The sequence below is a fragment of the Lathyrus oleraceus genome, chromosome 3 (assembly GCF_024323335.1).
Source record: "Lathyrus oleraceus cultivar Zhongwan6 chromosome 3, CAAS_Psat_ZW6_1.0, whole genome shotgun sequence".
Classification (NCBI taxonomy): Eukaryota; Viridiplantae; Streptophyta; class Magnoliopsida; order Fabales; family Fabaceae; genus Lathyrus; species Lathyrus oleraceus.
The window spans coordinates 275,222,086-275,235,937 of record NC_066581.1 but is presented as its reverse complement, the minus strand read 5'-3'; the positions used below and the strand labels follow the sequence as shown (position 1 = coordinate 275,235,937).

The 13,852-nt window shown below is 32.8% G+C and overlaps 2 protein-coding genes across 2 annotated transcripts; one reads left to right on the top strand and one right to left on the bottom strand.

The window, feature by feature from the left end:
* Window positions 1–948: 948 nt before the first annotated feature.
* LOC127126960 (glutamine--fructose-6-phosphate aminotransferase [isomerizing] 1) lies at window positions 949–7,549 on the top strand. Its single transcript, XM_051056031.1, has 11 exons — window positions 949–1,385; window positions 1,490–1,662; window positions 1,777–1,888; window positions 2,450–2,595; window positions 3,726–3,890; window positions 4,253–4,613; window positions 4,712–4,962; window positions 5,065–5,179; window positions 6,280–6,535; window positions 6,625–6,793; window positions 7,141–7,549. The coding sequence occupies exons 1-11, from the start codon at window positions 1,136–1,138 to the stop codon at window positions 7,222–7,224; spliced, it is 2,082 nt and encodes a 693-aa protein (XP_050911988.1). The 5' UTR covers window positions 949–1,135; the 3' UTR covers window positions 7,225–7,549.
* Window positions 7,550–9,741: 2,192 nt separating this feature from the next.
* LOC127126959 (uncharacterized) lies at window positions 9,742–11,355 on the bottom strand. The gene is made up of 2 exons (XM_051056030.1): window positions 10,749–11,355; window positions 9,742–10,215 (listed from the first exon to the last, which is right to left on the bottom strand). Exons 1-2 carry the CDS (start codon window positions 11,208–11,210, stop codon window positions 10,177–10,179), a joined length of 501 nt encoding a protein of 166 aa, XP_050911987.1. The 5' UTR covers window positions 11,211–11,355; the 3' UTR covers window positions 9,742–10,176.
* Between the last annotated feature and the right edge of the window lie 2,497 nt (window positions 11,356–13,852).

Below are 13,852 nucleotides of genomic sequence, written 5' to 3'. Positions count from 1 at the left end.
TTTATTTTATATATTGTTATAGATAGTATCTGGAAGCTAATGATAGGAGATTATGAGAAAGTTAATAGTGATTTTAATAAAAGTTGTTAAATAAATCATACAATAAGTAAAAATGATAGAAAAATAGATTATATTAAAATAAAGTATTTACTTTATATATATATATATATATATATATATATATATATATATATATATATATATATATATATATATATATATATATATATATATAGCATGTGAAAGTTAATAACAAAAAATTATAAAAAAATTAATAATAATCTCAATAAAAATTATTAAATAAATTATGAGAAAAGGAATGATATTCTCACCGTGTAAATTTATTTTACACTGTCAACCGATGACGATCATACATCTCGTCAAATCAAACTGAAAATTTTAAAATACTGATATGACATGGCGAAATGATATATTTTTATTAGATGACAATGAAAAACTGTGCATCATCATTAAACCTATAAATTATATAATAAAATAAAGATGAAAATTGATAAACTATACCGAAATAATAATATTCAATTTATGTACTTATAGATAAATTAAAACAATAAGACAACTGTCCTTTTGCAATTCATGCAACGCCAGAAGAGAAAAACAAAGAACAATCCACGTTTTTTACGATATGATCTTTTATTTCTATAATAATTAAATAAGCTAAAGCAAACAACAATGGATAGTGGCGCCAACCAACCAACCAACCAGTATTACCTGTAAAAATATCAGTGTATGGGGTTACAAACTTTGACCGCATCTAACCAACCAGAAACCGCCACGTCAGAAAGTCTGATGCGAAATGCAATCACAAAAATACCCTCAAGCACATAAATTGCAAAAATGAGTTAAAATTGAAAGAAATAAAATAGAATCCTTTTCCTTCTTCATTAAAGAGGAACGAAGCAGAGGTGGAAGTTTCTCATTTGATCGCGTGACACCAAAAGTCAAATAAATTAGGCGCAATATTATTATTACTCGTGATTAATTTTTTAAATTTTGTTGTTATAAATAGAAAATAAAAAAAAAATGATATGTACGAGTCTGAGAGCGAGCGAGTTGATTTAAATCATACTAGTATTTAAAAGAAGAAGAAGAGCGAAAGAGAAGAGTTAAAGAAAAAATGTGTGGGATATTCGCGTATCTGAATTACAACGTGGAAAGAGAGAGAAGTTACATCTTGCAGGTTCTCTTCAACGGTTTAAGGCGGTTAGAGTATCGCGGTTACGATTCCGCCGGAATCGCCATCGATTCTTCTCCAAAACCTCAATGCTCATCCGATTCCGATTCCGATTCCGATTTCACTTCACCTCCTCCTCTTGTCTTCCGCCAAGAAGGCAACATCGAGTCCCTCGTTAAATCCGTCTACCTAGGTCTTAATTCCTCTTCTTCTTCTTCTTGATCTTTCTTTTTTCTTCTTGTTTTTTTATTTTTGATGTTTGAAAATGCAATTGTGTGTGAAATTGAATGGAAACAGAGGTTGATGAAACTAAACTGAACTTGAAGGAAACTTTCAGTACTCATGCTGGAATTGCGCACACGCGTTGGGCCACACACGGTGAGCCTGCTCCGCGAAATAGTCATCCCCAAACTTCTGGTCCTAATAATGATTTCATGGTTGTTCACAATGGTGTTATCACTAATTATGAGGTATATTAATGCTAGCATTAAGTTACATTGCATGAACTCTTTTTTTTCATTTTCCTTGTTGAATAGTATGATTTGGTTTTGGATTTTAGGTTTTTTTTGTGTGTTCTTGTTCAGGTTTTGAAGGCAACCTTGATCCGACATGGCTTCACCTTTAAATCCGAAACTGATACGGAAGTCATTCCCATACTTGCCAAGTTTGTTTATGACAAAGCAAATGAAGTTGCTGGTAAAGTTTTGTTTCAGAATTTACATGAAGTTTATATTGAAAGCAACATTGATTATGTATTGTATGTTTCTTTTTTTAATTGAACAAATACTAAAACGCAGCATTGTCAAATATCAGTGGTACAGTGTTATATTGTTGCAAAATTTGAACAAATCATTGTTGCTTTCTGATATGGTATTTTAGGTCGAAGTGTAGTCAAACAGCGGTGCTATAGAAATATAGTGTAATACAATTTGAACAAGCCCCTTTTTTCTGCCATCCGCAGTTGACAATACTGCTAAAGCATGATTGAGTTCTCAAGACCCTGTCGGTGTAAATGTTAGTTCTATATAGAACTTGCGAAGGATATGGGTTGAGGGCGGAGACGGACAAAATTGCCGTTTATAGTGCTGAAATGCTAGGCTCAATTTTTTATGAATTTGTTTCTAAAATGATGATTCAGTTTGATTCTCAATAATATGATAAGCTTGCATGTTTTGAGTTTGAATTAATATGGTTTAAGCTTTTTTTTCCTTTGTTTTTTCTTATGTTTGAGTTTTACATTTGATGCAATTGTCTTAGGTGGTCAGGTTGTTACCTTCTGTCAAGTTGTGCTGGAAGTTATGAGGCATCTTGAAGGAGCCTATGCACTTATATTCAAAAGTTCATATTATCCTAATGAATTGATTGCATGCAAGCGTGGTAGCCCACTGCTCCTAGGTGTTAAAGTAAGTTACTTCCAATTTAGTGGTTGAGTTTCTTGGATCAACCTAATTTGGTTTTACCTGTTTCAGTAGACTTCATTTATGATGCTTCTAGTTAGACAGCCTAAACACCTTTTGAGGAATATTGATTTTTTTTTGGCATTCAGTGTTATGACTTATGACGCATGAAAGTGGGCCAATTGTTGAAATGCTACCACTCTTCCAGTATATGCTGACAGATATTATGTTTAATAATCATAAATTTTATTTTATATTGCTTAACTGATCGATCCAAAATAAAACCTTACTATTGAGAGCCTATATTTTGAATTTCTCCCCCAACCATGCTTTTCATATATTGGTTAGTAAAGAAAGAAGTACATAACAGAGGGCAAAGTAAGATATCTTTTGAGTCTTTCGATCGAAAGAGGAAAGATAAGAAAAGAAAATCGTATGAACTATGCTTGCTAGTCTCAAGTATGTTTCCAAGTCACAAAAAGAAAACCCTCCAAAATAACCATTAGTTGAGCACCGTAATAAGCCTAAGAAGACCAATTTCCCACAAAAGAAGCAACGTGAAAAATAAGCATCCTTAAGAATTCCAAATATTGGCATTCCTCTACGACTACAACCATAAGCATACCGTGGTTACTGCAAAAGAGCCTTCTTTGCTCTCTACCCAACACAGCTTAAATCACATGAGAAAATTTTCCCAGTAACAGTCCTAGGACCTAGCTAAATTTATTCCAGAGTTATCTAAGACCTGTATCCTACTATACGCCAATGTGAAGGAATGGCCATGGAGTCAAACTATCAAGAGTATTGAGTAATAATGCTTCTTTATTTGTAAAATGTTTCCTATAAAACATTGGAAATAATTAGAAGTATTTTGAACATAACAGCTGCAAGTGCAGTGCATAGAGCATGGATGAAAAAGGCAGAAGCAAGTGAAAGGAAGTTAAGAAAGTTATCTATTAAACCACAAATCATTCTGTAAATCACCACTTGAGCCATCCTCCTTTGCTTTCCATCAATTATTTAACAATACCATCTTTTATAATTTTAATTTATTCTTCACTATCAATGCATAAATTGAGTGAGGATGGTGAATTTCTGATTGACAGTGTTTAAACTAATTAGTGCTCTAATTTCAGGAATTGGCAGAAAATAAGGAGAATGGCTCCGCCTTTGAGGAAAACAAATTCCTATCAAAAGATGGAAAGCCCAAGGAATTGTTTTTGTCCAGTGATGCCAATGCTGTGGTTGAGCATACCAAGAAAGTGCTAGTTATTGAAGATGGTGAAGTTGTGCATATCAAGGTAGATACAGCAGCCTCCCTTTTCAATAACGCGCTTGCAAGTTAATGTGTTTTTATGTCTGTTGGAACACCTCACATCACTGAAATGTATACTAACCTAACTCTCACAAATATTTCCATAAGAATGATGTATTTTTTGTGAAGATTGATTTCATGATTTCTTAGTGATTCACTTCATCTTTCCCTCACACTCCTCCCTTTCTGGCATGATGAGATGATTGCTTATATCATTCACAGTTACTGTATGTTGCATTTGGTTGATGGATCTATGTGCTGGTCATTTGGTTGATGGATCTATGTGCCGGTCATAATCACGTCAATTTGAAATAAACTATTGTTCTGATTTGAAAATGGTTGTTTCAGGATGGCGGGGTTTCTATTTTGAAATATGAGAGTGACATGGGAAAACCAGTCACTTCTTTCTCCAGAGCTTCTTCAGTGCGACGTGCATTATCTGTTCTTGAAATGGAGGTTGAGCAAATAAATAAAGGACATTATGAGCATTATATGCAAAAGGAAATTCATGAGCAACCAGAGTCACTAACAACCACAATGAGGGGGAGGCTTATACGTGGGGGATCTAGCAAATCCAAGTCTGTTCTGTTAGGTGGACTGAAGGATCACCTAAAAACTATCAGGCGAAGTAGAAGAATAGTTTTCATTGGTTGTGGAACAAGTTATAATGCTGCTTTGGCAGCTAGACCAATCTTTGAAGAACTTTCTGGTCAGTGCTGTATGACTTCATTTATTTATTTATTTTGTAAGTTTTGCATATTTAAATTATGCTGTTAAACTGTTTTTTTTCTATACATTGCATTATAGGTATTCCTGTTACTATGGAAATTGCTAGTGATTTATTGGATCGGGAGGGACCAATATACCGAGAAGATACAGCCGTTTTTGTTAGTCAATCTGGCGAAACTGCAGATACTTTACTTGCACTGCAATATGCTTTAGACAATGGTGCATTATGTGTTGGGGTAACAAATACTGTTGGTAGTGCAATAGCAAGAAACACACACTGCGGTGTTCATATAAATGCAGGTGCTGAGATTGGTGTGGCTAGTACCAAGGTAAGTGTTGAAATTAAAGGATGTCGTTTTCTTCATTTTTTTTAATATTGTCCTATTGTTGATTTAACCAATGGCCTACTCACACACTTACAACTACTATAGGCATACACAAGCCAAATAGTAGTGATGGCCATGCTGTCTCTTGCAATAGGAGGCGATACTATTTCCAATAAAGCAAGAAGAGAAGCTATCATAGATAGTCTTTATGACCTGCCAAGTGAGTTTCTGTTGGTTGAGCATAACTGAGTTATTGTCATTTTATGAAAACTGATTATTAGATATTAGTATATTTTTATCAAACATATACTAAAAATTGTACCACAAATTGGTTTTTGCAAATAAATGAAAATATTTTTGGAGACATGCTTAGAAACATGGTTTCCACCTAAATAATGCAAAGGATGTAAAATGTAAACTTAGCAAGAAGTGCACAAATACTAGTTAAGGAGTAAAAATCGAAGAACATGCAAATTCCATACCACAAATCCAATGTTTTAAGTTGCTCGAGTCAATCATACAAAAATGACAGGGAGGTAGAGTGTAAATGAAGGAATGGTTTGAGTGTAAAAATTGGGATTAAAAAGTGCCCACTTGAGCTCAAAGGAAAATTTTACCGCTCAACTATAAGATTTGCAATCGGGTATGAAACTAAATTTTGGGTTGTTAGAAGTTACAAGAAATGAAGACTAGTGTCGTTGAGATGAAAATATTGTAGTGAATAAGGGATTTAGAGAAAAAGTAGAGGTAGCTCATTGCCTCATTGTAGAAAAGATTGTAGAATATTGTGACTTTTCTTAGATAGACATGCATGGAGTAGACCCATGAAAATTCCAGTAAGAATGAGTAAGGGTAGATAGAATGAAATATATTTTTATTAAGTAGGTAGAGGGGGTTAAGGAAAACTATAAGGCGAACCATTAATAAAACAAATAATGATTCATATCAGGGCATTACGTTTTTGTTTGATTCATATAGTCGACCCTGACTAGTGGAAAATTGTTTTGTTTGCTGCTGCTGTTGTCACAATTGATACAATCGAACAGCATCTACTAAAAAGTTTGTGAGAACAACGCTCTCGCAAAGGTTTGTTGCGTGCCTTGAGCTTTGCTTTGAAGGAGTTAGTTTGCATCCTAAACATTCTATAATAAAAAAATATTTAAAAAAATTAGAACTTCGGGAATCGTAGACAACTTTCATTTTAATCAAACTAGTTTTTGTATGATAAATCCTTCAAAATACTGTAGAAACTAGCAAGTGCAACATGAAGTAGCTCAGGAGAAGTTGTAGAAGTAATCTAATTAAAATGTTGAATTGTAGACAAAGTCAGAGAGGTGCTGGAGCTTGATCAAGAGATGAAGGATCTAGCAAATCTATTGATTGCTGAGCAGTCTCTTCTTGTCTTTGGGAGAGGATACAACTATGCAACTGCTCTGGAGGGAGCATTGAAAGTAAAGGAAGTGGCGCTTATGCATAGTGAAGGGATACTAGCAGGCGAAATGAAGCACGGTCCTTTGGCATTGGTCGATGAAAGTCTCCCGATTGTTGTTATAGCTACACGCGATGCTTGCTTCAGGTTGGTTGTATTAACTGTTGAGTAGCTCTAAGACCTGAAATTAGGAGTTTCACATTGACATTGACATCCTTATCTTTTACACTTGGCAGCAAACAGCAGTCTGTTATTCAGCAACTTCATGCCCGTAGAGGTCGTCTGATAGTTGTGTGTTCAAAAGGGGATGCTGCTTCTGTATGCCCTGGTAAATCTTGTAGGACAATTGAAGTTCCACAGGTTGAGGACTGTCTTCAACCTGTTATTAATGTAGTTCCATTACAGGTATCTTTTTAACCTTTTAGTCTGCTTTATTTTTTCCTAACATTAGTACCACTAAACAAAGGGATAATGTTTCAATATAGTGTCAACCATTTTATTATTAATCTGTCTTTGTAATAACATATTCTTAACTATTTTTCTAGTGCATCTATTGATTATTATTCCATGAGCTGCTTTGTATTTTCTCATTTTGAAAATAAATATCAGTATCTACTCTAGTTCCACATGTGCAAGTTTTGCAGTTCTATTTCCTTGTAATCTAAAATAATAGGCTAGCTTCTTCCTTTGCATTCTTCAAAAGATTTGTGAGTAGTATATATATTTCAACATAATATTTCTTTCTGTTGCAGTTACTGGCATATCATCTCACTGTACTAAGGGGATTTAACGTCGACCAGCCTCGGAATCTTGCTAAGAGTGTTACTACACAGTAAAGTATAGTTTGTTTACTAAGGAAAGAGGAAGACGTTCGTTGAGTTCTTTTCTATTATTCTGACAAAAATATATTAGCAAGGTCCTTTATAACACTCCATTAGTCGAGACATGATTGCGCTTGATGAACACTTCAATTCATTATCATGGACAGGGTAGCATATTAGCATGTTGTAAATTGATAGCTGTAGGCCCACTGATTTATCTACAAGTCAGCTTCTCACCAGATAGAATAGACATCAAGCATTATTTATTTGAGGTATTTGATGTATTTGTTTGATATGGTTGGAATTGGAATGAGTACTCTAAACGGCATGGCCATTACAATGTTTTTGAGGCTGAAAACTATCACACACGCCCTTGAAGAAAATGAAGTTATTAAAGAGAAAAACTGTACATTGGGAGGCTCTTTCCACCCTTATACGAGCTTTAACACCACCGTAAAAAGTCAAAAATATCTTTAGAATTCGGAGATGTATCTCTGAACGCACATTTTATACACACATTTTAACATTTTGTAAGGGAGAAACTCTTATTTTATCTAAAATCTTTATTTGGATATAGATCTCCGGAATCTATATCACCCTTCTGCATAATTTTGATTTTCATTCTGGTGTTTCTTTAACAAATAAATTGGCAACAATTATCAACACCAATAGATAATCAGAACAAACACTAATTGGAATTGAAAACCACAATTTCAAATTGACACAAAAGAAAAAAAATATATCTAAGTAATCATTCAAATAAGTTAATTACAATTAAAAATCCATCTTATACAAGAAAAAACATCAAAAATCCATCTTGATCATTACAATTAGTGTTTCTCCGATTCTTCTTATATCATCTCTAGTTCCTAAAATTATTAGATCATTGTGTTTGGCCGAAGATATATTTATGAATTTTGGAGATATATTTTTTAATTTTTTTAAAAGTAAAATAGAAGTGTTTAACTTACAACGTTTTTATTTGTTGATGAGATTTTAGATACGTCCGGAGATGTATTCTTATTGAAAAACATTTTTAGAATTTTAAAAGTGTGGAAGACACCACTAAAAATGAGAAGAGCATTTAAAAATTTATGAATCTGCAAAAAAAAATGTTATTGGCTCATTAAACATTAGGGCAGTAACAAAAATGTGTATCTATCAAATTGAATTCAGTTGAGAGTTAAGAGACAAACTAGAATCCTCTCGATTTCAGTCTTATACGCAAATTCTTAATATTGCTACTCCTTGATTTAGAATCTTTTTATTTTTTTTTTCTTTATAACTATCAAACACATAATAAGTACTAGTAAGTTTTTTTTACAATATTGTTTACATAATCAATTTCACAAATACTCATTCTTAATCATCACAAAAAATACTTAATAACTATAATGACATCTTACTTATCTTACGAGTAAATATAAAGCCTCATTAATTCTGTAAAAGTAATTTATTTTAATTTCTTAAATTAGCTTGTAGATTGCACGGGTTTATATCTACTATAGTAGTTTTTTTATTCTTTCGTAACTTGATGTTGTCTATACATTTTAAGTTGAATGAATAGTTTGAATACACCCTAAAAAGGGTCGAATGAATTATATTGCTTAGTGGAAGCTAGAAGCTAACCAACTCAATATTTCATTACATTTTAGAAAAAATATAGAAACATGATAAACAAAAGTAGCATTAATTTATCAATGATATCTGCAATCCAATATAAGTAGTAGCAGCTAATATCTTAGTTACTACATTAGAAAAACATTGCACATCTTTTAATTTTTCTTTGCATAACATTAATACCATTCAAACAACATTTGAGGGTCCCACACACCATTTAGTTCAATGAATTTTCAATGTGTTATCATTACGCGTTTTGGCCGAAAAGATACTACTATTAAGCATAGATCTGATCATTTGAGCTAAGTTGGACAAAAAAAATCTTGGATGCCAAAATATTGGACTCAAATTGATTACAGTTGGATTAAGGCGTGTAGCAATGTCACAATTCATGGCCCCCACAGCTCATGCAGAAGTTAGCATCATTCACAATTTAGGTATTAGAATTTGCACTTATAACTTAATTAAATAAAATTGAAAACCTTGTTCTAACCTATACTACACTACAAAATGTCAAATAATTTGAACAACCAAAAAAAGAAAAATTTTACTCAATAAGTTTTTAGGAATTGTAATATTCAGACACACTAAAAAATGGTAGCTTTTTTGACTGAGGTTAGTTTTCAGTGAAGTTGGTAGATACTTCACACTTATAAACCTCATAACATGTTAAGACAAATCCTTTGTCCTGTTATCCATAATCATTGGTACTGTATTTGCCAACTACAAAAATTTCCAGGTTCAATCTACACAAAAATCTTGTTCTGTGTAGGACCATGACAGAACATAATGCAGATAATAGAATACAAAATGGAACAACAAACAAATTTTAAACAGTACCTAACACAAATTATTAGAGAAAACTGCCCCACTGAGTTGAACCAACAACACACTCGGAAAAACTCGGAAAAATATAGGCAAAACGGACTATCTTACATAAAAGAACAAAGTGTAGGGAATCAAAATTAGTTACAGTACAAAACCATCAACACATTATGCTAAATTTTATTAAAATAGAGGAATCTACACAAAACAAGTCTGAAAAACTTGTGTGTAGAAATGACAATACCGAAATACAAATTACAAAACCTTACTACTATATAGAACATCATTTGCAAAACCAACCTTATCCAACATCCCTGACTAGCACAGATTTTGCCAAAAGCATATAGGCCATCGTTGTTGACCACCAAAATTGTCATCCTTTGTCCCTTGACAGAGGAGATTGATTCCAATCCAAGCAGAAAAAGAAAAAGACCGTGACTGTACAGAAACACCATCACAAGACCAACCACAAGCACAGCTAAGTTGATTGATCTATTTGAAATGCGCCGACATCCTTATCGTCTACCAAATTGCCCTCAGCATATCATTATCAGCATTAACCTGAATAAATCAAACACCAAATTAATTAAAAAATCCAAACATAAATCTTATTACATTCAACTCTCTTTTAAGTCAGAACCAATGCATATTCAAATAGCAAAGTTATAAGCCACTAGAATTAGCTAGTAACAACTGACAAAGTCCATGACTTGTTTACATGAGATCATACCGTGAAACTTCACTCCAATCATCAGGAAAAAAACCACATAGATACATAATTTAAATTTCTATCATTCATGTATTATAACATGGACTAATATAACAGATTTTACATTTTTGGCATGAAAAACCCTAAATTTCATGTACCAACCATAAATTTCACATTTTTAAGACACCCAATTCACAAAAATCAAGAAATTCAAGTAAAAAAACACAATTTTAAGATACCCGGTTATCACAATTCATGAATTACAAGTACCCAATTCAAAAAAATCACAATTTTAACATACCCAGATATTAAAAAACACGAATTTGATATACCCATCTAAAAAACCATGAACTTTAGATACCCAAAAGTGAGAAAAATGAAAAACCTGAGGGTTACAAACAGGAGGATCTTCAAAGAGGGACAAAGAGAATTGTTTATCAGCAACACCAACATCGAAGTGAATGAGACCAGAACTAGGTAGATCAACACGAATGCCCTTAACAGGAAACCATAGGAAGAGTTCTTGAGCAGTCATACCAGATAACTCCCCGATCTTACCATAATCTAGGGTACCCTTAATGTTGGGATCATAGTGAACCTCGTTTTCAAACTTTGCATTGCACGGTTCTTCCATCCAAACCTGGAATTCTCCACTACTACCGTTGATCTCGTAGCGGGTTATTCCCTTGGGTAGAAGCCCTACGGGAAGACCCTTTGCCCTTAATTCATCATATATGGTGGTTGAATTTGAACACTTAACAAAGGTACAATACCAGGAAAGGCTTATCAGAAGTAGAAGAAGATGAATATTTGATGACAAAATTGAAACCCCATCAGCCATAGCCATGGATGATGATTGGGGCTGAGAGAGAGGCAGGAAGATAAAGGAAAGATTTAGGAGTTGGGAGTTCTCTGCTTTCCCTTTCCTTAATTACTCGAGTGAAAATATTAAATTTGTTAAGTGTTGTTTTATTTTGTTTGTTACTTTGTTATGTTCTGTTTTTTAACACGTATGTTTGTTAAGTATTGTTTTTTTCGTTTGTTTTTTTTTTCTTCAAAAAATATGTTTGATTCTTTTTCTATCTTTTATTTTAAAATTTAGGGTACTCAATATTAAACAAACATGTTAATGTCTTCGTCTAAATAAATATTAGTTGAATTAAATAATTCAATATTTTAAAAAAATGGTTTTTAAAAAAAAGATCTCATAAATTAAGAAAGAAAAACATAAAAAAAAAAAGAGAATCAAATTACAAACGCAATAAAATTTTGAAAAATACATATATATTTTAAAGGAATGAATTCAAAAATAGTTAAAGAGTTAAAAAAAAATCATATATTATAAAAAATAGCACAAAAATTCTCTTCTTTATAAATGTAAAAAATGTAAAAGTGTTTCTTACTTGCCAAGGTATTAAAGAAAACTTGGAGAAAGTTTGCACCACCATGTTGGAATCTGTTTTAATCTAGGGCTTAATCAAAATTTTATCCATCGATATTTTTAGGACTCTTAACACTTCACAAAACTCGAGTAGAGTTAAAGAAGACCAATTAACTTGTTCAATAAAAATCAAGATGAAATCTCTTTATTTGTATAGACAAATTTGCCATAACCACGCTAACATCCGAGGGCAGGGAGTAATCATCAATGTACGAGGCATTGCCAATGAGCAACTTCTGGCAGTTTCTAAGAAAAAATTGAATTTACATCGGAATGAGAGGGATTATAAGGTTGTGTATGTATGAGACTGCTTGGTTGAATGAGGACTTATAATGATTGATTGCTACTACTTATACCAATAAGATACTTTTTTTTTTCCGGTAGCCTAACAAATAAGAACTACATAGTTAAACGTGTTTGACTTGGAGTATTATTTGGATGGTGACTTTTAGCAAAGTTTTTCGAAAAACGTGTGGGTGAGGACAAAACATGCGGAAAAAATCAATATTAGTTTTTGGGATCATTCATTAATCCTCAAAGTAGTGTGGGGCGTTACAAATGGTATTAGAGCAGACCTCGTACCATGTGGTTTAGGACGAACCAAGCAGAAGCTGGTGGGTATGTAACATTCGAGGCCAACGAGGGCGAAGAGTGGTCGCAGGTGCACAAGGCATGACAATGAGCGGCTCCTGACAGCTTTTAGACAAAAATCGAATTCACATCAAAATAAGAGGGATCATGAGGTTGTGCATGTATGGGACTTCATGGTTGAAGAAAAGCTTATAAGGATTGATTATTATTATCTATAGCAATAAGATGTGTCTTCTTTTCGGTAGCCTAACAAATAAGAAATTCATAGTTAAGTGTGTTTGACTTATAGTAGTATTTGGATAGGTGATATTCTTAGAAGTTTTAAAAAAATGTGTAAATTGGGATAAAACATGTTGTCTCAATTCGGGCAACCATACCGTCCACATACCACCCAACTACAACGACCAAACAACAACAACAAGGACACTGAACTCAATTACGGAAGCTCCGTTGGCGACAACCCTCCCCCCTCCCCCCCCCCCCCCCCCCCCCCCCCCCCCCCCCCCGGTTATTGGGGAGAAATGATGACAAATCTATTGAATACCGCTGAACCTTCCACCGGACCTTCACACCAGTCATCATTGCACCATGTCAGCACTCAAAGATCTCAAACACCTCAGGGAAATCGTGGGAGATCTCGAAGGCAGACTAACGCACCTGGATGTGAAATAGATGGGTGTTTCAATCGGGCAGGTCATTGATTTTTTTGTCAATTATTATGTATTTTAACTTTATATTATAATATTAATAATTATTTATCATTTACGTATTTAATTTAATTATTTATAAGAATAAAATATAAATTAAAAAAATCGCATAGAGCATGTGCCACATGCATTGGCGCATACACATGATGTATTGTATGCATGTGACAATGCAATTGGCTTCATTGCATGCATGCGCCTGGACCATTGGTGCCTTTATTCAATGGGAAAATAGACGCGTCAGTCCAACATATGCATGATTCATGAAATGTGGTTATTTTCGTAAATATTTTGAAAAATAGGTTATTTTAGAATTTTAATTGAAAAAAATGGTTATTTTAAAAAAAAAATCTAAATGATTTAATTGAAACTCATTCATTTTTAAATTCTTTTGTTTTGAAGAAGTATTTAAATAATTTATTATTAAATTTGTAGGGTCATTTTAATAAATTTAAAATATAAAAATTAGAGATCAATTTGCAATTTTTGAAAATTTGAAAGGATCAATTTATAAAATTTGAAAATTATTATGAATTTATTTGCAATTATTTGAAAATTTTAGGTGTGAATTTGAAATTTTTGTAAAATATGAGAATCGTTTTGCAAAATTTAAAAAATTAATAATAAACAATTTAACATTTATATTATATAGAGTGAAAGAGCAATTTCAAATTCTTTATATTTTGGTGTTATTTGAAATTTCTTAATTTTAATTTGAATAAAATATTTCAGAAATTTACGTCATTGTAACAA